This window comes from Schistocerca cancellata, chromosome 9, assembly GCF_023864275.1.
Source record: "Schistocerca cancellata isolate TAMUIC-IGC-003103 chromosome 9, iqSchCanc2.1, whole genome shotgun sequence".
NCBI classification, from domain to species: Eukaryota; Metazoa; Arthropoda; class Insecta; order Orthoptera; family Acrididae; genus Schistocerca; species Schistocerca cancellata.
Genome location: NC_064634.1, coordinates 252,021,951 through 252,046,698, shown reverse-complemented (window position 1 = coordinate 252,046,698; position 24,748 = coordinate 252,021,951). Strand labels below are relative to the sequence as shown.

At 39.5% G+C, this 24,748-nt stretch overlaps 1 protein-coding gene across 2 annotated transcripts in view; it reads left to right on the top strand.

Moving 5' to 3' along the window:
• The window catches only part of LOC126100778 (rhomboid-related protein 2-like), a 73,304-nt gene that overhangs the window by 32,201 nt on the left and 16,355 nt on the right, over positions 1-24,748 (top strand). For both annotated transcript variants that reach the window (XM_049911400.1, XM_049911399.1), the window contains exon 6: positions 24,491-24,704. In XM_049911400.1, coding sequence (XP_049767357.1) covers positions 24,491-24,704 — 214 coding nt within the window. The remainder of the gene's footprint in view (positions 1-24,490; positions 24,705-24,748) is intronic.

Genomic DNA, 24,748 nt, shown 5'->3' with positions numbered 1-24,748 from the left:
CAACGTGTTATGATGTTTAAACCTGGAACTCAAACCCAGATACCTGCCTGTTATTAGCAGTGTTCTATCATTTGATCTAAAATGGTATTATCTGAAAGAAACAGGTACCTACATATGAGTCAAAATTCAACATGCAGGTTTAGCTTGTCAAGTATGATCTACACGGTTTGTACGCTGCAAGTTGCCAGTATCTCAGATGCATGTTGCCACCCAGGATTTTTCACATGGACAAGCAACCAGTTTCCTTAATTTTATTCCCCCTGTTGTGGACTGTCTGCCTTGTTTATTTACTGTAACATGTTCTATCATACTGCAACAAGAATCAGTAAAACAGATTTCAGTTGATAAAGCACTGTCGCAGGCCAATCCTTATGGCTGTTCAACATAGATGACATCCAGTTTCCCATTCTCTTCCAGCACACCTTCTGTGCCATTTGCTTCACACATAATAGATCTTTTATGTTTCTTCTTTTCGATTTACTAACTTACACCCTGTGTTTAGCTGCAGCAACTAGTTCTAGCTGTAATCTACTAATTGTTTTATGAAAAGGTACACATATTTATGTTTTGTGCATTGTACATTTGTTTTATGATCCGTTCTCTGTCTACAGACTTACCAATGTCATATTTTCTATTAAATAAAGAAAGAAGTAAAGGTAACCTCTCACCATATATTACTTGTTCACTTTATGCAGACTTACAGCTCAGTGGCTGATAGGACTAGCTGTTTCAGCTGAAGGTGTATGACTTCAGACCAATATTCAGTTGTTTTCACTCACTACCAACCTTAGCTTTCAATAATGTCTGCAGCATGTATCTTGATTGAACCTGTCAACAAATTTATTCAATTTCATATTCATTTACATATAATATTTCTGTGATCTCTAATTCAGTGTATATGTCAGTGTTTGTTTATGAGTACGCAGACAAGCTGAACACATTGTTGTCAGATAATTATGGGTTTTGTGCCATAAAGCTACTCCCATGGTTTGAATCAGCTCCTATCATGTCACCATTCCATAACTTTTCATAAGTGAACAAGTAATAGCTTTGGTTTTGAGGAGTTAACAGACATACAAACAAGACTGAAGTCATTTTTAAGCATTCAGACAAAGCTCTGAGCTTACTAATAAAAAGCACATGTGTACAAACATTGTCTCCTCCTGCTGGGTTCAGAGGGTGGTTTGGAAGAGAAGAACAAGGTAGAAGGGATCAGAAGGGAAGGGTTGAAAGCTGCCTATCGCTTCCATCAGCAGCCAGCTCTTGTAATTTATTTAACTTGTGAATATTACTCCTTGAACTGCAATGGCTGCATAGTTACCAAAGTCATTAATTACTAATTGAATGATTATGCAAATAACACAAATTCATTTACTTCATTCTTAAACACCGCTGACAGTACAATGTAGCATTATGATCTGTGTGTTTCTATTAATCTGCTTTCCCTAAATTAAGAAATTTCTGTGCCACAGAATAAACATCAGCCTACACTTGAATGTGGTTGATGTAAGAGTTTTCATTCATTATGATAAGTTTCCATTCTCTAAAAACTTCTACAATGACTCATACACTGTTTTTAATTTCTTCTAACTTATTGATAACTACGTGAATTACTGAATGTACTTCTACAATAATAGAATAATAAATTTACCTTCTCTTTTATGCTTAGATGAGGCTACACTAATCTTCACAGTACCCTTACAGGGTGTAGAAAATGGAGGATGGAAGCCGACAGCTAGGAGAATAGTGGAGGCTGCCCTGATGCAGGCAGGGGAAGTTGCATGTGACACATAATGAAACAGAGAAATGGACTGTGAGAGAGGCTGGGGAGGGGGCAGAGGAAAAAGGAGACTGTGGAGACAAAGGCACATGTGCACATTAATAGAGTGAAGTGCAGGGGCATGATAACACGGGTGGATGTGTATATAGAACATGGGCTAGCAGAGCTTGATGCCAGGATGATTGCAGGATTGAAGGATTTGTTATAAGAACAGTTCTTATCTATGCAATTTAGATGGCATTCATAATGGTTCAAATGTCTCTGAGCACTATGCGACTTAACTTCTGAGGTCATCAGTCGCCTAGAACTTAGAACTAATTAAACCTAACTAACCTAAAGACATCACACACATCCACGCCCGGCGCAGGATTTGAACCTGTGACCGTAGCGGTCGCTCGGCTCCAGACTGTAGCACCTAGAACCGCACGGCCACTCCGGCTGGCACATTCATAATGAATCACCCATTTAAGTCATGTGCATTGTTGTAAAAAGCTTCCAAAATAGAATAATTCCTTGCCCAGATCCCAGTTGATAGATACCGTGATTACTAATTCCAGCAAAGTTAAATTGCTATCTTCTGATATGTGTTACAAATGTGTCACAAGGTCTATAATTACCATACATAATTTCTTACATACCATTGGATACTTGAATCATAAAGCCACTATGTGTAGATTGTCTTCTGACCATTGAAAACTTGGAGGTCAACTGTAAAATTAAAAATATTATGTAAAAAACTGCTAAAAAATTTTAAAGTTACTCCAGAGTCATGTTTATCTAATTGAAAAGAAACTCCCCATGCAACAGTAAGTACATTAAAATTAAAGCCATAACTGTGTCAGCAAGGTGTTGACATATCAGATACAAAAAATAGAGCACTTCACTACTGTCAGATGTGTGTATGTTGGTAACCAGCTCAGAACTGCTGAAAAGTCATTAAATAAATTACATAATACTATAGAACCCCAACATGTGGCAGAGGCTCAACAAACCTTATAATGTAAGAACAACATTAAGCTATATACAAAGTATATCAGTTGTTTGCATCAACACCAAGCTTACAAAAAAATTGCAGCATTACAGCACTTTGTTTTTGTGTTCATACTGATTGAAAAATATCTAGAGAAACTAATTCACATCTTCTTTACATTTGAAAAGATTTGCCAGCATCAAGAAATAATACAATTTGAAGATAAAATACAATAATAGCAATATATACATATATACTTTTTGATATACAATACAAAAATAAAGCTTGTTTAGGTACATGATGCCATGCAATTACAAAATCTTCTAGATGATATCAGAACAGTATGAGGAGCATAACAATATAAATTACAATATTGACAATATGCACAGGAGCTGGAGCCATGATTATTGGTGGTCAAAATTTTAAACGAGATGCAGCAAGTTAGAATAGTGATGATGACAAACCACATGAGTCAGCATTAGACATTATGAAAAGCTCATTAATAAATGATTAAGGCTTTTAACATCATTATAATATAAGCAGTGGCGAATCAAAAAATATCTTATAGAAGTCTTAAACAGGCTATGCCGATGTGCAAATTTACCTAAAATGCTAAGTATAAAATGGTTATTACACTGTATTAAATTGATTTGATTTAAAAGTAGTCACTGGTACTTATGTAATAAACAGAAAATTGATGAAAAGTAAAAAAAAAGTAAAAAAAAAAAGAAAAAAGATAGTCTAACTATATACCCAAACAATAATAAAACATTATGTGCAACATAAAAATGTAGAGAAGGCCAGTCTACAAAATAAGTTTACATGCTGAAGCAATGCATGTAAGGCATGAGAACTCGACAAGTATTCTGAGGTCTACGTCTGAGATCGATGGAAGTAAGTGTAAGGTGCAGGCTACTAATGTGCATAGTAATATGAACACGACTAGCCTTGCAATGATTTTTATTAAAAAAATAAATAAATAAATATGGGGATGACATGAAAATAAAAGTTACACAAATGAAAGATAAGTGCTACCTAATGTATAGTATAGACAAGTACAATACGTAACCCGAGGTCTGGGTCATATAGACCTCATGGTATGTTGGCTAGATCATCATTGTAGGTATTATGTTATACAGCCTGTTATTGGGTTAACATAATATGTCATAAAAATAAAAAGACAGGAAACAGGAGTTAAACCATGTCATCTTAAGTACTGTTACATTACTATATGGGAGCACACAATATGAAACCAGGGGTCTAGGTCATGGTAGTAACATATGTCCATCCAAATGGCAAGGAACAATCTTCAAACCTACTTGAATACAACATCTTAACAATATATAATCTGATAGGTTCTCATGTTTATGGCATACAGAAAGTAGAACAGCACTAATGTTACATTTAACCTGAAACTGACTCAGATTATTGACTTAAGTATGCAAAAGTTTGGATATTGAAGTCTGGGAAAGCTTAAGCATCAAATGTATTTGCATAACATGGAGTACAACCCAACCGAGTGGGTTGCAAAACAATAAATGACTGTATAATATAATATCTAGAATGAGGTTCTAGCCCACATATATGAGGTCTGTATGGCCCAGACATGGAGCTAAATATCATACTCTCCTATACAGTACATTAGGTAGCACTTATTTTTCATTCTTATAACTTATATATTCATTTCATCCTTGTATTATATATATTTTTAATATGAATCATGTTACTATGATCATTAATAGCTGACACCATTGGTCGAACACCTAAATCTCTCAATACTTGTCAAGTCCTTATGTCTTACATGTTGTTTTACTATGTAAACATATTTTGTAGATTAAGTTTTTCTAAATTTTTATGTGACACATAATGTTTTATTGGATATGTACTTGAACCCCCTATTTTTACCTATTAGTCAAATTTTGTGCTTATTATATAAGTAAAATTGACAAGTTTTAAATCAATTGTGTGTGTGTGTGTGTGTCGGGGAGGGGGGGGGGGGGATGGGGGGTGGGGTCTTCAGTCTCAAGACTGTTTTGATGCAATTCTCCATGCTACCCTATCCTGTGCAAGATCTTCATCTCTAAGTAACTATTGCAACCTACATCCTTCTGAATTTACTAACTATATTCACCTCTTCATGTCCCTCTATGATTTTTACCCCCCACATTTCCCTACAATACTAAATTGGTGATCCGCTGATGTCTCAGAATGTGTCCTATCAACCGATCCCTTCCTCAAGTCAGGTTATGCTACAAGTTTCTTTTCTCCCCAATTCTGATCAGTACCTCCTCATATGATCTACCCATCCAATGTTCAGCATTCTTCTGTAGTACCACATTTCAAAAGCTTCTATTCTCTTCTTGTCTAAAATGTTTATCGTCCATGTTTCACTTCCATACATGGCTTCCGTTCAAATATTTCAGAAAAGACTTCCTGGCACTTAAATCTATACTTGATGTCAACAAATTTCTCTTCTTCAGAAATGCGTTTCTTGCCATTTCCAGTCTATGTTTTGTATCCTCACTACTTCAACCATCATCAGTTATTTTTCTGCCCAAATAGCAAAACTCATCTACTACTTTAAGTGCCTCATTTCCTAATCCAATTCCCTTAGCAGCACCTGGTTTAATTCAACTAAATTCCATTATCCTCATTTTGCTTTTGTTGATGTTAACCTTATATCCTCCTTTCAAGACACTCTCTGTTCTGTTCAACTTCTCTTCCAAGTCTGCTGTTGTCTCTGACAGAATTACAATGCAATCACCAAACCTCAACGTTTTTGTTTCTTCTCCCTGAACTTTAATTCCTACTTCAAATTCTTCTTTTGTTTACTGCTTGATCAATATACAGATTGAATAACATTGGGGATAGGCTACAACATTGTCTGAATCCCTTCTCAAACACTGCTTCCCTTTCATGCCCATCAACTCCTATAACTGCCATCTGGTTTCTGTACAAATTGTAAATAGCCTTTTGCTCCCTCTATTTTACCCCTGCCAACTTTAGGATTAGGAAGAGAGTATTCCAGTCAACATTTTTAAAAGATTTCTCTAAGTCTACAAATGCTATAAATGTAGGTTTGTATTCATTAACCTATCTTCTATGAGAAGTCATAGGCTCAGTATTGCCTTGTGTGTTCCTACAGTTCTCCAGAATCCAGACTAATCTTTCCTGAGATCAGCTTCTATCAGTTTTTCTATTCTTCTGTAAACAATTAATGTTAGTATTTTGCAACCTTGATTTATTAAACTAATAGTTTGGCAAATTTCACATCTGTCCACATCTGATTGTTTGAAATTGGAATTATTATATTCTTCTTGAAATCTGAGGGTATTTTGCCTGTCTCATACATCTTTCTCACTGGATGGAAGAGTTTCACCATGGCTGGCTCTCCCAATGCTATCAATAGTTCTAAGTCGTCTATTCCGGGGGCCTTGTTTAGATCTATGAGCAGTCTGTCAAATTTTCTTCCAGCATCATATCTGCCATCTCCTCTTCATCTGTGTCCTCTGTCATTTCCATAATATTGCACTTAAGTACATCTCCCCTGTACAGACCCTCTGAGCTCTTGATATTCCTACATGTGGTTGTCTTTTCTCTAAATACCTCTTTAATTTTCCTGCAGGCAGTATTTACCTTTCCCTTAGTGACATATGGTTACAAATCCTTGCATTTGTTCTCTGGTCATTCCTGTTTAGCCATTTTACACTTTCTGTCAATCTCATTTTTTTAGACATTTGTATTCCCATCCTCCTGCTTCATTTACTGCATTTTTATATTTTCTCCTTTCGTAAATTAAATTCAGTATCTCTTCATCTACTAATTTTCATTCTCTCCCTTTTCCTATTAAATTTCCATCTCTCTTAACTGTCTGAATAATTTCTTTCATCTCATCATACATTTCTTCTATCTCTTCATCATCTGCAGAACTAGTTGGCATATAAAGGTGTACTACTGTGATAGGTGTGGGCTTTGTTTCTATGAGAGTAATCCCAAAAGTAAGGTCTCCTATTTTTTTGAAGTACATAGACCTGTTTATTTCTACAATTGTTTACATCAGTTCACAGCTTGAACATTTTACTATTTTTTGACATAATCACCATTTATGTTGATGCATTTTTGTAGACGCTGTGGCAGTTTTTGTATGCCCATGTCATACCACTTCGCCGCCATGCTACCTTCTGGTAGTTCAATGTTTCCATTAAAATTCTGTGAGCGGTGCTTGAGAAACCTCAGGAACCAACATGCAGAGATCATCCAGGGTGATCCGCTGATCTTCTCGCATGCTTTGCTCAACCTTCAACACTGTCTCCTCAGAAAGTGATGGTCTCCCACTCCTTTGCTCATCATGAATTTTGGTCCAACCAGCTGCAACTCTCTACACCACTCATGACCATTTTTGACATCCATGCACGACTCACCATAAACTTCCATCAATTGATGATGGATTTCAATCGATGCAGTGCGCTTTGCATTTAAAAAGCGGATAACTGCACACAATTCGTATTTGGCGGTAACATCCAACAGCAGCTCCATTCTCAACGGCTGACAAGCCAAGACTGAGCGCCTCAGTGTGGCGTGCACATGTTTACACACAGCACATGAAGCACTCTTCATAACAATGTGACCAACCACCACACAAACAGAGTTCTTTACTTATAAAAAAAATAGGAGAATTTGCTTTTTGGGTTACCCTCGTATCTTGGCTACAGTGATACATTCACTACACTTATCTGCATTCCTACTTGTTTATTCACTATTAAACCTACTCTGGCATTACCCCTACTTGATTTTGTACGTATAACCCTGTATTCATCCAACCAGAACTCCTGGTCCTCCTGCCACCAAGCTTCACTAACTCCCACTACATCTAGCTTTAATCTATCCATTTTTCTTTTTAAATTTTCTAACCTACCTCCCCAATTAGGGGATCTGAAAATCTACACTCTAGTCCATAGTAGCAAGTTTAGTTTCTCCTGATAACAACCCCTCCTGAGTAGTCCCCACCTGGGGATCTGAATGAGTGACTATTTTGCCTCGAATATTTTACCCAAGAGGATGCCAGCATCATTTAACCATAGGGTAGGAAAAATTACGGCTGTAGTTTCCCCTTGCTTTCAGCCATTCGCAGTATCAGCACAGCAAGGCCGTTTTGGTTGATGTTACAAGGCCAGATCAGTCAATTGTCCAGACTGTTGCCCCTGCAAGTACTAAAAACATTGCTGCCCCTCTTCAAGAACCACACTTTTGTCTGGCCTCTCAACAGTTACCTCTCCATATGGTCGCAATATGGTACAGCTTGGGGGAGGGGAAGGGGGGGGGGGATTTATATATCAAGTTTTATAAAGTTCACTAAAATATTGTGAGAAGGAAAGTTGCCACTCACCATACAGTGGAGATGCTGAGTCACAGATAGGCTCAACGAAAAGATTTTAAGACTTACAGCTTTTGGCCAATGGCCTTTGTCAACAATAGACACACATGTGCACACACACTCTCACACAAATGCAACTCACACACACAACTGCAGTCTCAGCAGCATCAGTGCATGATGGGAGTGGCGACTGGGTGGGGGAAAGGATGAGGCTGGGGCGGGGAGGGAAGGGATAGTACGGTGGGGATGACAGACAGTGAAGTGCTGCAGATTGGGCGACAGGCTGGAGAGGGTGGGGGCAGGAGGGGGGAGGGGGGGGGAAGTAGTGCAAAAGGAGACACATCGAGAGAAATAAATTTAAAATTTATTTATTTATGCCTTGCTGATAAAGTTATGGCTTTTATTTTAGGGTACTTAGCATTGCATGGAAGTGTCTTTTCTGTGAGGTAAACATTATTTTAGTCAGTGACGTTGGAGACCCCATAAAAATTTTGTAGTGCTTTCTCTTATGTAATATTTCTAATTTCACAGTTTACCTCCAAGTGGCCAGATGGTAACATGCCACATATAGTGGCTTTATAATTCATGTATCTGACAGTATGTATAACTGAATTAAGGTTTTGTTTTAATTATATATATACATATACGAACCTTGTAACATATTTGTAACACTTACTGATCTGAAAATGGCAATATAACTTTGGCAAAACTAGTAATTGGTATATGTATCAACTGTGATCTGGACAATAAAAGTTCTAGCCTGGAAGTTCTTTTACATGAATATAGATATCTCTCTCCTATTGACAATGTTAGGTAATTCTGGTGCATTATGTTCAGCAGAATGTTCTGTCAATGTATGGTCAACATTGCTCATGGTCACAGTTTGACAGTGGATTTTCACTCAGATAAACACCCAGCTGGTGATCATGTCCACATAGAAGACTGAGCAGAAGTCACAATATAGTTGATATGTGATATAACTGCTCCAACAGGTGGCTCTGTCTCTGATATGGTAAGATATGTGTGTTATTGGTAGGTTTACAGAACAGTCTTGCTCTAGGATCTTCCACTGGGATATGACCCATGGGCTTTGTTGGGGATAAGTGTGGCATAAGAATGAAATAGAAAATTTTGAAGACAAAGAGGGTGAAGAATTTTGAGACGTATGTTCCTCATTTCAGGTCATAATGAAATGTAATTGAAGCCCTGGCGACAGATGTGGTTAAGTTGTTCCAGAAAGGGCGTGGATGGGTAATGAAGGGGTACATAAGTGCCTCACAGTGGTAATGGAAGAATTCCAGGTATACAATGAATGTGGCACAGGAGATCTGTATGTGGACTAGGTTGGAAGGATAGTGTTTCTCTGTGAAGGCCTTAGTAGACCTTTGGTATACACTGAGGTGACAAAAGTCAAGGCATAGTAATTTGCACATATACAGCGGGCACTAGTATCATGTACACAATGCATAAAAGGGCAGTGCATTGGTGGGGCTGTCATTTGTACTCAGGTGATTCATGTGAACAGGTGATGTGATTACTGCCACACGATGGGCATTAACAGGCTTTGAACATGGAATGATAACTGGAGCTAAATGCATGGGACCTACCATTTCAGAATTTTGGAAATCATTAGGGAATTCAGTCTTCTGTGATCCACAGTGTCAAGAGTGTACTGAGAATACCAGATTTCAGGCATTACTTTTCACCACAGAAAATGTAGTGACGGAAAGCCATCACTTAATGACTGACAGTAGTGGCATTTGCATTGTCAGTGCCAGTAGACAAGTAACATTGTGTGAAATAACCACATACATCAATATGGGACATACAACGAATGTATACATTAGGTCAGTGCAGTAAAATGTGATGTTAATGACAGTAGACGACCGACCTGAGTGCCTTTGCTTACAGCATGGCATCACCTGCGGTGCCTCTCCTGGGCTCATGACCAAATCAGTTGGACCCTAGATGATTGGAAACCATAGCCTGGTCAGATGAATCCCATTTTCAGTTTGTAAAAGCTGATGGTAGGCTTCAAGTGTGGCACAGACCCCATAAAGCTGTGGACCCAAGTTGTCAACAAGGCACTGTGCAAGATGGTTGTGGCTCCATAATGGTGTGGGCTATGTTTACATTAAATGGTATGGGTCCTCTGGTCAAACTGAAACAGTCAGTGACTGGAAATAGTTATGTTTGTCTATTTGGAGGCCGTCTGTAGCCATTCATGGACTTTGTGTTCCCAAACAAGTCGCCGGGACAGTGTTGTTCGCTATTGTTTTGGAGAACATTCTGAACAAATTGAATGAATGATTTGGCACATCCAGATCACTGAGATGAATCCCATTGAACAATTATGGGACATAACTGAGAAGTCAGTTCTTGGACAACATCTTGCATTGGCAACACTTTCACAACTATGGATGGTTATAGATTCAGCATGGCTCAGTATTTCTACAGGGGGCTTTCAATAACTTGTTGAGTCCATACTATGTCAAGTTGCTGCAAACACAAGGCAAAAGGAGGCACAGAACAATATTAGGAGGAATCCTAGTACTTCTGTCACATCAGTGTATGAGTATAGGGCAACGGACTGCTTCTGTACAGATGATTATATAGAAGAATATTCTTAGTTTGGATAGGATGGTATCTATTGAGGCACAGATAGTGTTAATGAATAGTATGCTATATGGGTGGAGATTTTTAAGAAGCACTTAGGGAGATGGAAGTCAATGACCATTAAGGCGGCAAGCTGAGCAGAAGAGGGTCAGATGAAATGGAAGGAGAGAAGTTGTTGGGACACTAGAGAAAAGAGGTTAGAATTCTTTGACACTGAGTCCAAATATGGAGATATTGCCAATGAATCTGAACCAAACAAGAAACTTTTAGATCTTGGGTGACTAGATATATTGCCTCTAAATGCCACAAAAACAGGTTGGTACTGGATCTAGAGTTAGTGGGGCATTGGGGGAGGTAGTATTTGATGATGGTGAGGTCAGTGCAAAATGAGGGGTGGCACATGAAGAAGACAGTTTTTTGTGGTTATGGGGATACTATGGAATACAAACCATGTAAACAAACTTCTCCATCCAATACAAGTGTCATAACCTGTGTCTGACATAAGGTGTGTCAAACTACCACTTCGGTATGTGAATCATTATATGGTTCTTACACATATATAGCTAAGGTAACATCATGATTATATCCCTCTCACAATATGTGACAGCTGCAAAGCTTGGATTCAGCGCAGTGTTTAAAATGAAGTATGTACACTTGTCTGCAAAACTTAAGGATGTAAGTAACTTTCAAGTGATGTGTCACTGCCAACTAACATAGCTTAATGGAACTTGGACCATGCATACAATGAACTGCTATAGTACAGTACAGTACAGTACAGCACAGCACAGCACAGAAGGTAACTGAAACAGATATGCAGTGAGACAACCAGGAATGACAATTTTATTCAGAGACAATAATTACACTGAAGTCAGCATGATTTATGATGGTCACCTGGACGTTGAAAAATGCTGGACATGGTTTCTAGTAGGGTGTGTGATTACTATAGACAGCAATGTGTGCTCTGTAGTGTGCTCCCATGCTGGCCACAAGGCTAGAAAATAGTTCTTGTGATAGGGTCTCCCATTCCTCTGCCAACACAGTTGACAATTGCTGGATATTGTTGATGCATGTGAACACAGTGCACTACATCTAAATGCCTCTCACACATGTTCACTGGGATTTAAGTCAAGAGAATAGGCAGCTCAGCCCATTTGCTGTACACTCTCTTGTTCCAAAATCTGCTCCATCTGTTCTGCTCTGCTAGATGCGGTCATGCATTATCATCCCTAAAATTGAAGTCAGAGCAAAAGGCAACCCTGAAAATATGTACATAGGGAAGGACTACAGTGTCACAATAACACTGACTGGTGAGTGTGCCATGTTCAAAGATCTAGGGATAAGTATGCACATTTTACATCATGCCTCTCGACACAGTAACATCTGGATCAGCAAAACAATAATGTCTGACAACATTCATTGGTGCATTAAATGTTCCCAATTCTCACCATATGAGGCTACATCAAAAATCATTATTCAAACTTGGAAGTTAGCAGGGACGGAGGAGCAGTTTATTAGTCTGAGATTTATTCCACCTGACTACCATTATGACTGAACTGAATCCTAGAATGTGATATAACATGAGTTGTATATTATTATTAATGTATCTGCGCAAATGGTTAGTCACTTGAGAGCCTTGGTGCCACATAGATTGTATTAAATTGGGCGCACAGCAGGCTATCGTCCACCAACATTTACAAACAATCCTGTTGGCAGGACATCCATAACTGAGCATTATAGCAGAGGTTGAAAATACTACTTCAGTTGTAAATTACTTTATTTTCACACGACCGGTTTCAGACTGTTATAAGCCCATCCTCAGGTGTCATACTGGAAATAGCAAAACACAGGAGATAATTTTCACATGCTGCAACACACACAGAAAACAAAGAGTTTTAAAAACTTTTAAAAAACATTTCAAAACTGCCGGTCAGGCTAGGTGCTATGAAACCTATGTCAATGAGCAAGTGCCACCAGACAGTACTACAAACAACTGACTGGGTAGGTAATATATGCTAATGATATCATGACACTTGCGCTGTGCTGTGGTCCCTGAGCGCTGCATGTACCATGCACAGTGTGCTGCCTATGAGTGCACAACAGGGAGTAGCGGATGTGAACAGGAAGGCAAATTGGTAAGCCAGAGCGGCAAAAGTGCTGCCATCTATTGATGGAGAGAAGAATGCGGGGCCACTAGCCCAGCCACTCACAATTTGAATTTAGTGGTTTGCATTTAAAATGAAGAAAAAACAAAACAATTACATACAAAAAACACATGATATAAGTTAAGAAAGCATTATGCGTAGTAAAGGAGTGTATTGAACAGGTTGGTCCAGAACTGTGGTAAAACTGAGTAGAAGGTGAGATATAAAATTATTATATAAACTGTAAAGTGCAATGTAACTTTCCTTTTACATGAGTGGCAAACAAGTTTTAAATTTTGTGGGGATATATAAGTGGCAACGTAGAACAATGCGCCATAGTCATCAGTTAATAGAACAAGCACATGTGCCACTTCTATTTACAAGCATGTGTGAATATTACATATCTCATTGATTGTCTGAAGAATAATATTACTAGTTCTCATGTGAGGAAGCTAGAAAGATCAGGTTGTTATATCCTGGGTTATTGGTCTGTGGCTTCATATGATTTCTGACATGATTTGAAATGTTTCAAAAACAAACAGAAACTTAATAGGATATTTGTTTGTTATTATTAGTATCTGCCTCAAAATAAAAACACACATGTGCCCCATATTAACATAGCTACATCAGTGTTGCCAACATACTATTACACAGAATAAAATATACACAATTTAATATGAAACATTCAAACCAGACACCAACCTGTTGCTCCCATCACTCTGCTAGAGCTGCCAAAACTAAATAAAAATTGTCTCAATTGAACTGAAACAGATTCTATTATTACAGTGGATTGTGAGATTATTCTTATGGCATCAACCAATCCCTTTGCAGACTATGAAGCATCTTTCGAATCTATTATTTATGCAGATTTCCATGACACAGAAGCTTAATTTTAAGCGTTATTCAGTGGATCGAAATATAATATGGGGTTCATCAGACATAGCCAGTTTGGTGACATGGGAATGAAAGGGAAAAAGACATACAAAACCAAAAACCATTACAAAATAAAAATTAAACAGAATGTGATTGAGATATATATCTAAATGTTGCTTTTGAATAGTGAAATACAAATCTGGAATCTGATTTTGCAAAGGCAAAGTATTTTGGAGTTTATTGATGTACATTTATTAATCTTATAATTAACACTAATTAAAACATTTCCTTTTACATTAAATAAACTGCCAGTATCAAGTTATTTTTATCTCATACTTTGACTGTTATACCTCAGTTGCTTCAGAATGGTTTTTAACGAAAGTGTCAAAAGTAATCTGAGCAGTGGTCCCATATCAGGCTCCATGGGAGTAGTTTATTTATTTATTTATTTGTTTTCAGCTCATTTTATATGGTATCAGACATGACAGTTTATCAAGCAAGAAACAGCAAGATGTTGTGTTACAAGTCTGATCAGAGTTATATAGATACACTCACATACTTAGAAATTTTTATTATACTTATAAAAACAAGAAGTACTTGTGGAAGATATACACCACAAAACATATTATGTGACTGCATATAAGAGATGGTTCTGACTTCTGTTACATGTTAGTTATGTTGAGCATAATTTCTAAAAAGGAAACCAAACCCAATAAGTTGAATCACATGATGAAAGTTGATAAAATAAATATAAGTTAAAAGGACTGATATGAATTCCTCTTATCTTATTTGACTCAATGGCAGAGAACATGAAGAACACTAATAAATATATGAAATCAAATCAGTATGATGAAAAATCTATTTGTTGTGGTGATCACCTAATGGACTCAGTTTTTCAGTATCTGTATGAATCACACCAGGAAATCATTTGGGAATCAGTCATGTAGAGGAGTTCTTACAACATAGGTTATCTAGTGGCTAAAAGTAAAGACTGCAAAAAAGCAACTAAGTCTTGCTTAGAGCTAGTGTTCTGCGTTAAATAAAATTCTCTCTTCCTGGCATAGGATACTTTTACCTGATATGTTAGCTATCAATCATTTAACTTCCATATAATTGTAAGTGAAAACATCAAGATACAGTTCAAGACAGATTCATTATCATTAAATTTTAATAATTCAGTATCTCTCATAGAACTCCACAAGTCATGTGAATGATCTGCTCAAACAATGAAATAGAAGACATAAGGAGCACTCATTTTTGGGGACAAAGATATATCATAATCATAATTCAAAAACAAACTCTTAATTTAGTGAAGCACCTCATTTCTAATAGATCTGCAGTGTACATGATACATCTACGGATCATTTAAAAATTAATAAATTATTCTATCCTGAATATCTCCATTCAATAATGAGTCACATACTCATGCTTTGGCGAAACTCATTATTTTTAGAACACAGAAGTGTGTAGCTATTATGTGTCGTAGGGTGATAACAACACACTTTAGATGTTGAATATACATTTATTTAGCACAGAAGTAAGCGAATACAATATGGCAGTACAAATGTAGCATGCCGTGTGAACGTAGACAAAGATAAATCAAAGATGATCGAGTCCAAGGATACGTCATAGGGTGATAATAACACACTTTAGATGTTGAATATACATTTATTTATCACAGAAGTAAGCGAATACAATATGGCAGTACAAATGTAGCATGCCATGTGAACATAGACAAAGATAAATCAAAGTTGATCGAGTCCAAGGATATGGCACTTTACACCAGAGGTGTGCGCAGAAGTTTGGAAGCGTTAGGATGCCTAGCTTTATAATGTACATGTGGGTCATCCATGGTGCGGATTCTATGACAAGTGCCATTGCTGATGGCCAATACCTGTGAAGGGAGGCAGGTGGGGGGAGGGTGCGAGGGGGGCTGGTGAGATGAAAGCTCACTGACCTTGCCAGGCCGGAATGGTGTTGGGGGGGGGGGGGGGGGCGGGCATCAGCAGCAGATGATGATGGAGGGCATGGCATGTCATCCACGCGATATGAGGAATCCCGTGAAGCAAGAACATGAGCGTCCTGTAGATTCACCTGTGATGACACGGACATGGCAGCAGGCAGAGGGAAACTCAACACAGCTCACTGACCTTGCTGGGCCAGAATGGCGTTGGTGGGGCATCAGGAGCTGATGAATATGGAGGGCATGGTGCGGCAGCCACGTGATACAAGGAATCCCATGAAGCAAGAACCTGATCGACCTGTAGATTCACCTGTGATGACATGGTCATGGCAGCAGGCAGAGGGAAACTTGACACAGGAGTAATGTAGTGTGAAGGTACAGTATATGTGAGTAACGGTTCCATACATTGCGGCTCTGTAGACAGGCTGTGAATCGCACTCCGTGCATGTGATAACTCAGCAGAGGCACCGACAATGCGAGTGCGTAACATCTCGTTATGTGTGCAGAGCTTGTCAATTTGTGTAGGTAAGTCCAATAAATCAGAGAGTCATGTAGTAATACACTTGAGGAGAGATATGCACATGTGGAAAGCGTAGCCAAGGAGGTCGAGAGCGGGGTCATGTTGAACTCGTTCGAGCATGGAACATGGTGGAACGTGGCAGCCTGCAGGTCTGGCAAAAGTTCGTAATGGTGTAGGAAGTCCAACCCAATCACAGGTTCATTCACGTCAGTGGTGTGGAAAGTCCAAGAGGAGGTGGTGACTGGTCATAGACGAAGCAACATCTTGATGAAGCCAAGGACCACATTAGGAGAGTGGTTTGCAGCAATCAAAGTGAGGTTAGCAGGTGCAAGCATGTTGCCCGCATGCTTGGCTGGGATAATACTGATATTGGCGCTGGTGTTGATGAGAAAGTGAATACCCAATGACAAGTCCATGACATAGAGGCATCGTGCCACTGGAGCAAGTGGTGCGGCGTCGAACGATACATGCTGTGAACAATCGTGGTGGGACGTGGCACCTAAACGTGCCTGCTGGAATCATTTGGGCACGTCCAAGGCATGTGGCAGTTGTGAGTGTCATCCCAGTAAGTGGCATGGTACCAGCATAGCAGGCAAGCTTGGAGGCGAAGCACTGTGGAGAGGGAGGGGTACACAGCGGACTGCATCATTGCTTGAGACCACTCTGGCTACTGCTCGGGCAGAGTCGTCTGCTGCTGTTGTGAGGCCACAGGCAGTACCTTCTGTAGGCTGCTAGGTGGCAGCTCCTGACAGGCTGCTGAGGTACTGAGGCAAGTGCACTGGCCTCTGCTGGTAGAGCATGGAATCGAAGGTGCAGGCATGCCATCTGATGGTGACGGAGATGTCGTCCGTGACAGGCGGTGTTGGTGACAAATGATAGCGTAGGTGTGGTCAGCCAAATCTCGAGAGGGTTGGTGACGTAAGATAGCAGGTGAAGTTGTAGGGCCAATGGCAGTTGGACCATCCACAAAGTCCAAAGCGCGGTGTTCGGTAGTGCTTGATCATTGATTAATGCATGAAGGCGCCACCAAAGCTGCGGAGGTGTGCAGTCGCTGAGGTGCTCGTCATGAATAATGTGGTGGATAGCCTCCACTGGTGGGTGAAAAAGGCATTTGACGAGCAATGTTTTTCCTGCTAAATACATGGGTGAGGTGGGCAGTGAGAGGAGCAGATCACTCATGAGGTCCGGATGAGCAAGGAGGTGGCCTACCAGGCAGCAAAATGTGTGTCATTGTTCAAAATCCCTTGGATAACCAATAGGTGATATACCAATGCAAACCAAGTCTTAGTGTTGTCCTTTTGCAAAGCAGACAGCTTAGGAAACCTGCCATGTAACACGTGTTGATGCAGCACTGGTAGGCGATGATCTGTGTGAGCAGGGCAGGAAGCCCCGACACCTGGAGTGCAGTAGTGGTAGACAGTGTGTTGCCCAAGGTCTGCGTGGAGGGGGAGGGGGGGGGGGGGCGCAACAGCACACAATGTGGAGTGAGCAGATGCAAACGATGGCATGATGTGCCCAACTGCAGGTCCGATGGGGAACATGGCACGGACGTAACGGCCGATGACGTTGTAACAGCGGGTGGAAGGCAGTCACGATGCAGCCACAGGGGATCTGATACAAATACCAAAGTGGGGGGAATGGCTGGTGCTGTTATGAAAGTGGGCAGAAGGGGAATGTGGTGTGACCATGGAGCAATGGTTGCGGAAACCAGTGCGGTTGAGGTGACCTTCATCGCCGAGACGGTGTGCGGGAGGGGGGTGTTGCGACATTAGATATATAAGAATGTGTGACCCCATGCATTGGAATGTTCAAATTACAGTACTCGAACTTTGGTGGCACACCAAACTGAACTGAAGGAGAAGGAGACTGCATAGCTGAGGGGTGAACCACAATGTCCTTCATTGGATTATCGTTCAAAATGTCACTAAGCGGTGTGCACTGTCCATGTAGCAGCTGTTGCTATGTAGTTGCACTTGACAGTGGCCATGTTGAGCTAGTTAAGGTTAAGTGGCTGCCAGCATGCCTGGGTGTAGGTAATTGTTCACTTTTAACCAACATATTAGGTACATATAATTGCGTAGGCTTCCGCGGCCAGAGTCAGTCGACATAAAAGTTTTCTGGGTTTGGTACCGCGTCATAATGTAAAAAACTACTGCTGCTATAGAAAAGCCATCCTGAAATGTCCAGGACATAATACAACCTCAACAATCGCCAGAAGAAGGCCGCTGCAATCGTGGCCGAAACGTTGGCTTTTCTATAGCAGCAGTAGTTTTTTACTTTATGACGCGGTACCAAACCCAGAAAACTTTTATGTCGATATTAGGTACACTTGTAAATATGCAAGCACAGTTAATAGGGTGTGAGGCACTAGCACAGAAAGATGCTGGTAGATCCATTGTTCCATAGACAATGTGGGCCAGCACACAATGTTTGCTAATGATGAAAAGGAACACAAAATAATTCGCGAACATACAATGACAATGTCAGTGTCACCACTTGGCTATTACATGGCGTAGGGCGGTAAGACACACTTTAGAAGTCAAATATACATTTATTTAGCACAGAAGTAAGCAAATACAACATATTCATTTCTCTTCATGTTTAGAAGGGTGCTGATAATCTCACCATTCATCACCCATGCACCCCAAAAACAACAACAACAAATTTTTCTTGTTTGTGAACAGCAATGAACACATGAAAGCCCTATAAAACTGTAGTAGACATACCCTGTCTGCTCCCTAAGATCTGTGGCTAAGGCACTTTACGATATGCAGTGCCTTCTGAGTTCTGGCTTTCAGGTCTCTTTGGTTTGGCAGCCAAGGCAGTTTGGAGTCAAAAATGAGGCCCAGAAATCTCACTGAGTCTTGAAAATGTAGTATTGTGTCCCTCATATGCAAGTGAGATAAATTATAAATACAACAACAATAATTAAAATGAACACACACACAGACACACACACACATGCACATTTCAGAAAACTGAGAACCTGTCTTTTCAGTGCAGTCATTTAACCTCCACACTGTAAGCTGCAACTGAGGGGTCACTGTTGCAACACAGGAGGATGAACAGAAAACAACAAAATTGTACACAAATAAGGAGCACTGTACAGGACTCTACTATAGACATGATATAGTTTATAGCTATAGCAATGAGGGTAGCACTTAAAACACTGCTCTAACAAGCACCATTCTCCTGCTCAAAATGATTTTATTTATTTTTATTTTACACGTCTAGTTCCATAGGACAAAACTGAGGAGCAAATCTCCATGGTCATAGAACGTGTCAGCAAATGAACTTACAACAAAAAGTAATAACAGATAAAATAAAATGGTTATGAATCCTAAAAAGTTTATGTAAGCACAGTCAACAATATAACATAGAAATAATCTTAATTTTTCAAGGAACTACATGACAGAATAGGAGGAGTGAGCCATGAGGAAACTATTCAGTTTCTATTTTAAAACATGGAGATTACTGCTAAGATTTTTGAATTCTTGTGGTAGCTTATTGAAAATGGATGCTGCAGAATACTGCACACTTTTCTGCACAAGAGTCAAGGAAGTTTGATCACTTGCCAAAACTGTCTGTTTCTGAGCCAAAAATACATTGAGAATGGAAAGGATTACTCCAAAATATAATGCCATGCATCATAACTGAATGAAAATAAGCAAAATAGACTACTTTTCACATTGAACTATCACTTACTTCAGCTACTCTTCTAATAGTAAAAAATAGCAGAACTAAGTCTTTGAACAAAATGCTGAACATGGGAATTCCACGACAGTTTACTATTTATCTGTACATCTAAAAATTTGAACTGTTCAGTCTCACTAATCATATGCTCATTCTGTGTAATTAGAATGGCAGGTTTTTTGAATTGTGAGTTAGAAACTGTAAAAACTTAGTCTTTCACTGATTTAGTGTTAGTTTATTTTCTACAAGCAATGAACTGATGTCTTGAATTGCACTATTTGAAATAGAGTCAACATTGTACACAATGTCCTTTACTACCAAGCTAGTGTCATCAGCAAACACAAATATTTTAGAATCACCAATAATACTAGGAGGCATGTCATTTATATAAATAAGGAACAGGTGTGGTCTAGCACTGATCCCTGAGGCACCCCCCATCATAACCATTATTAGTACTGTGGAGAATAATCTTTTGCTGTCTGTTCTTAAAGTAAGAGGTGAAACAGTTGTGAGCTACTCCCCATATTCCACAATGGTCCAACTTCTGGGGCAATATTTTGTGATCAACACAATCAAACACCTTCGCTAAGTCAAAAAGATGCCTAACATTAAAACTTTTTTAATACATCCAGGACCTCACAGAGAAAAGAGAATATAGCATTTGCAATTGTTAAATCACTTCTAAGACCACACTATACATTAGACAGAAAAATATGTGAAGTGGAATGATCAATTATCCTTCATCCACAGCCTTTTCAATACCTTTAGCAAACACCAATGGCATAGAAATATGTATAAAATATTCTACAATATCCCTTTTTCCATTTTTATAGCATGGCTTTACTACTGAGTACTTTAATCATTCAGGAAACTGACCATTCCTAAAGGAAAAATGACAAATATGGCTAAGTACAGGGGTAACTTGTGCAGCACAGTACTTTAGTATTCTGCTAGATATTCCGTCATATACCTGAGAGTCCTTAGACTTCAGTGATTTAATTATTGAACCAATCTCCCACTTGTCAGTATCACAGAGGAGGATTTCAGATAACAGTATCAGAAAGGCATTTTCCAAGAGAATTATATGATTTCCTGTAGAAACTAAGTTTTTTTTTTAATTTTTTCAATTTTTTAATTCACCAGCTATGTTCAGAAAGTGACTGATAAATACTGTACATATATCTGACTTATCAGCAATAGAAACATTTTTACTACATACTGACTTTATATCCTTGACCTTGTGCTGCTGACCAGAAACTTCCTTCCTGACCATATAGTTTTAATTTTATCCTGTGAATTAGGTATTCTGTTTGTGTACCAAATACTCTGACAGCTTGTCACCAACTCAATACCTAAAAAAGTGCTTAGACAGGAATGACCATATGAAGATGGGAAGGTGGCCACAAAAGCCCCACTGATGGAGTTTCATGAGAATACTGGGTCTCTAACTAGTGTCACACACCTTACTGATATCAAAAAACCACTGAGAGCTGCGTGGGTTAGCTGCGTGGTCTGAGGCATCTTCTAATGGTCTGTGTGGCTGCCCCTGTTGGAGGTTTGAGTCCTCCTTTGGGCATGGGTGTGTGTGTTGTCCACAGTATGAGTTAGATTAAGTAGTGTGTAAGCTTAGGGACTGAGGACCTAAGCAGTTTTGTCCCATAAGATTTTACCACAAATTTACAATTTTTTTTATATACTGAGGAAGTTATGTTTTTGTAGAGAAGCCTGCTGAATAGCAGCCTCTAGTAGAGTCAGGTTGTTGACAGGGGACCAAAATCTCCAGAATCCACACTGAGAGCAAATAAGGAGTTGCCTGGTCTCTAGCAAGCAGATCGTATGATGCTTGACCATTCATGCCAGGGTCTTTCCTACATAGCTTGTTACATAGGACTAGTGCAGTCCTTTCCTGGTTTGTGGAGAGATATCAGAACTGCCTCTCTCTATGAGCTGGAAGAGCTGCCTGTCTGCCTTCCTCCAACAACTGGCAAGGATTTTCTTTGATGCTGCTGGCAAACATCGAAGCATGCAGTACTAGATTTGGTCGTGACCGGGTTGTCCTGAGCTGGCCTTGAATTTCATTGGCTCTGAAGCAGAAGCAGCAGAATTGTCATGTCGAATGACATCAACATGGTCTGATGGTCTACCACCTGTTTTTGCCTCTGATGGAAACTTCCCATTTGCTTTCTTGGCCTGGGAGGGTTTCATGGAAACCAATGCATTGGTGATAGAGCCAGTGCTGGATATTTTACCAGACTCTGCCTTTGAAGGTAATGGTAGCTCTGCAATGGTGGCAACCATGGCTTTATCTGATGTTCCTGAGGGACTATGAGTTCTGAAACAATTGCAGCTTGACAAATGCAATGACGAATGCGATGACACTAGCAACCTCCATCTGTGTAGAAGCGTTGGCTGTTGAAACACGCTTTTTAAGGGCCAAAGCAAAAGATGTAGTGAATATGAGAGGCTGCATGGCCCTATACATCTTTCCGGCCTCACCATATGGGATGTGTTTCAGTGTTTTAATCTCCTGTGTCTTCCTTTCTGCAAGTAAGAAACTGCAGTTCCTACAACAGAGAGGGTGATTCCCAGAACAATTTACACACTTAGGAGGAGAAGACCAACCAAATCCATCATGGGTGGCCTTGCCATATTTACCACAAGTCGCTTCAACCTTACACCCTAAGGTGGTGCACCCAAAATGCATTTAAAGCAGCACATTGGATTGGAGACTCAGGGCCATACACTTAGGTGAAGGAAATCTGTCTTGATATGCTCTGGGAGTTTCATGCTATTGAACATAAGAATGAAGGAGTCAGATTTTACTAGATCCCCATACACCCTTTTCAATACATTTTGCACATTAATGAGCACTTCTTGAACCCACTCATCATTCAATTCCTTCTTTGGAATTTCTACCAGATGTTGACATGACACAACACCATTGCTGTAGTGCAAGGTGTTGTGGAGCTCTGTTTCTATGGCATATTCCCCAAGGGATTTAGCTCTCTGGGGTTTTGTCACTTGTTGGAATTGGCAGTTTCAACCAGGAGTGTTCCATTATGCAGTCACTTGATGGTTTCAGTGTACATGCAATGCCTCTAAATCTTTTTGTATGTGAAAAGGCGAAACCTTCTCAGACTTCCCTCTTCCCATTTCACCCACACACACACACACACACACACACACACACACACACACAAATCTACCAGCAGCATGCATTCTGTTATTATTCAATGATAAATTCTGTTTAGCCCCTGAATCTGGAGGGCTGGCTAAACAAGCCCTCTTGTTAGGTTGGGTGTTCATACCTACCAGCAGCCCTTCCATTCCACTGGGAAGAAGAAGAGGAAATTTCAAGGGTCACATCATGGTCCAACAAATAGCTATGGGCATCTAAAAAAATCCACCTGTACAAAGCCCTGCATGCATAGGTTAGTCTTACACAACTGAGGTGTGGCAAGCTCACCAGATGTAGACCACTAAAGACTGTTCCACCTCAACAGCCATGCATCCTGTCAACATGCAGCACACTTCCAGTTGGAGTTTTTTTTATTGAGCTTCTTTCCAGCTTCATGATCTGGCAGTCGAGCCAAGATCCTCATTCCCTGTGACACACAACATTCCACAGCTGCACCGTACAGTGGTTGCTGAAGCATGCCCAGAGCCTACAGTGACAGGGGACTGGTGGTGTTTACCAGTCCACAGCTCAGGAATCCTGGGGTCACCAAGCCCATATCCAGCAAATGAATGCTGAGCTGCTGAGGACATGAAAAATTGTGGCTATAAATTATATGTGTTACATTATTTATGTACTATGAACATAATCCTTTTATCAAAAAGTGTAGCTCTTAATGGAACAGGAAGCATCATGCACTTCATTTATTGTTTGCACTAACTGCCTATGACCTTTAGTTTTTTAATAAATTATATTTTCTTGTACATATTTCTCTCTTTCATCTGATTGTATTTGTGTAACATGATTTTTGTGCTCCTTCTGCAATCGAGATAACTATTTTTTATAAAATGTATCATTAAATAAGTACATCAGAGGGAAAGATCATAATCTCAGCTAAATAGAATGCTTCCATTCTTTTTCCTGTCATGGTTTCTCAGAGAAGTAATTCATTTGTCTGCAGATAAGACTTCAATTTCTAAAGAGCTATAGATTTTGTGCCTTTGATTTTCTTAATAGGTGCCTTGCTTGTGTTATTGCACCACAAATCAATGCAGACTAACCTCTTTGTTTGTTTTCCATGAATTAGCATACAGGGATGACCAACTTTTTGATTGCTTTGACTTACTGGACAGTACATGTAATGATGACACTCCAGTTTTCAGAACTATTTCGAAATATATTCGACATTTTTAAATTTGGCCAGGATTTCATCACTAAAGCAGTGAAGAAAGTTCCTGCCATTTGTTCTCTTGATCGACTTTTATCCTCATAATTGTGCGGAAGTTTATTCAGAGTTTTCTATGACCGTTCTTGTAACATTTTTTCTTCAAACTGTCACATCATTTGGTAATTGTAATTTTTATAGACATATAACTTGTTTGCAGTGCATTTCACTTGGTAGTAAACTTGCTGGTCCAAATACTTCTTGGAATACCATTAGAAATGGTGCACCGAGGCTGGAGAGTTCTAATAGTGTACTTCGCAGGAGTAGTTGCTGGTTCCTTGGGAACCTCAATATCTGATCCCAATGTATACTTAGCTGGTGCTTCAGGAGGTGTATATGCTATCATCACAGCCCATGTGGCCACAATTATAATGGTTAGTTTCACTGATGTTACATGAATTTATACTGAACAGTTTAA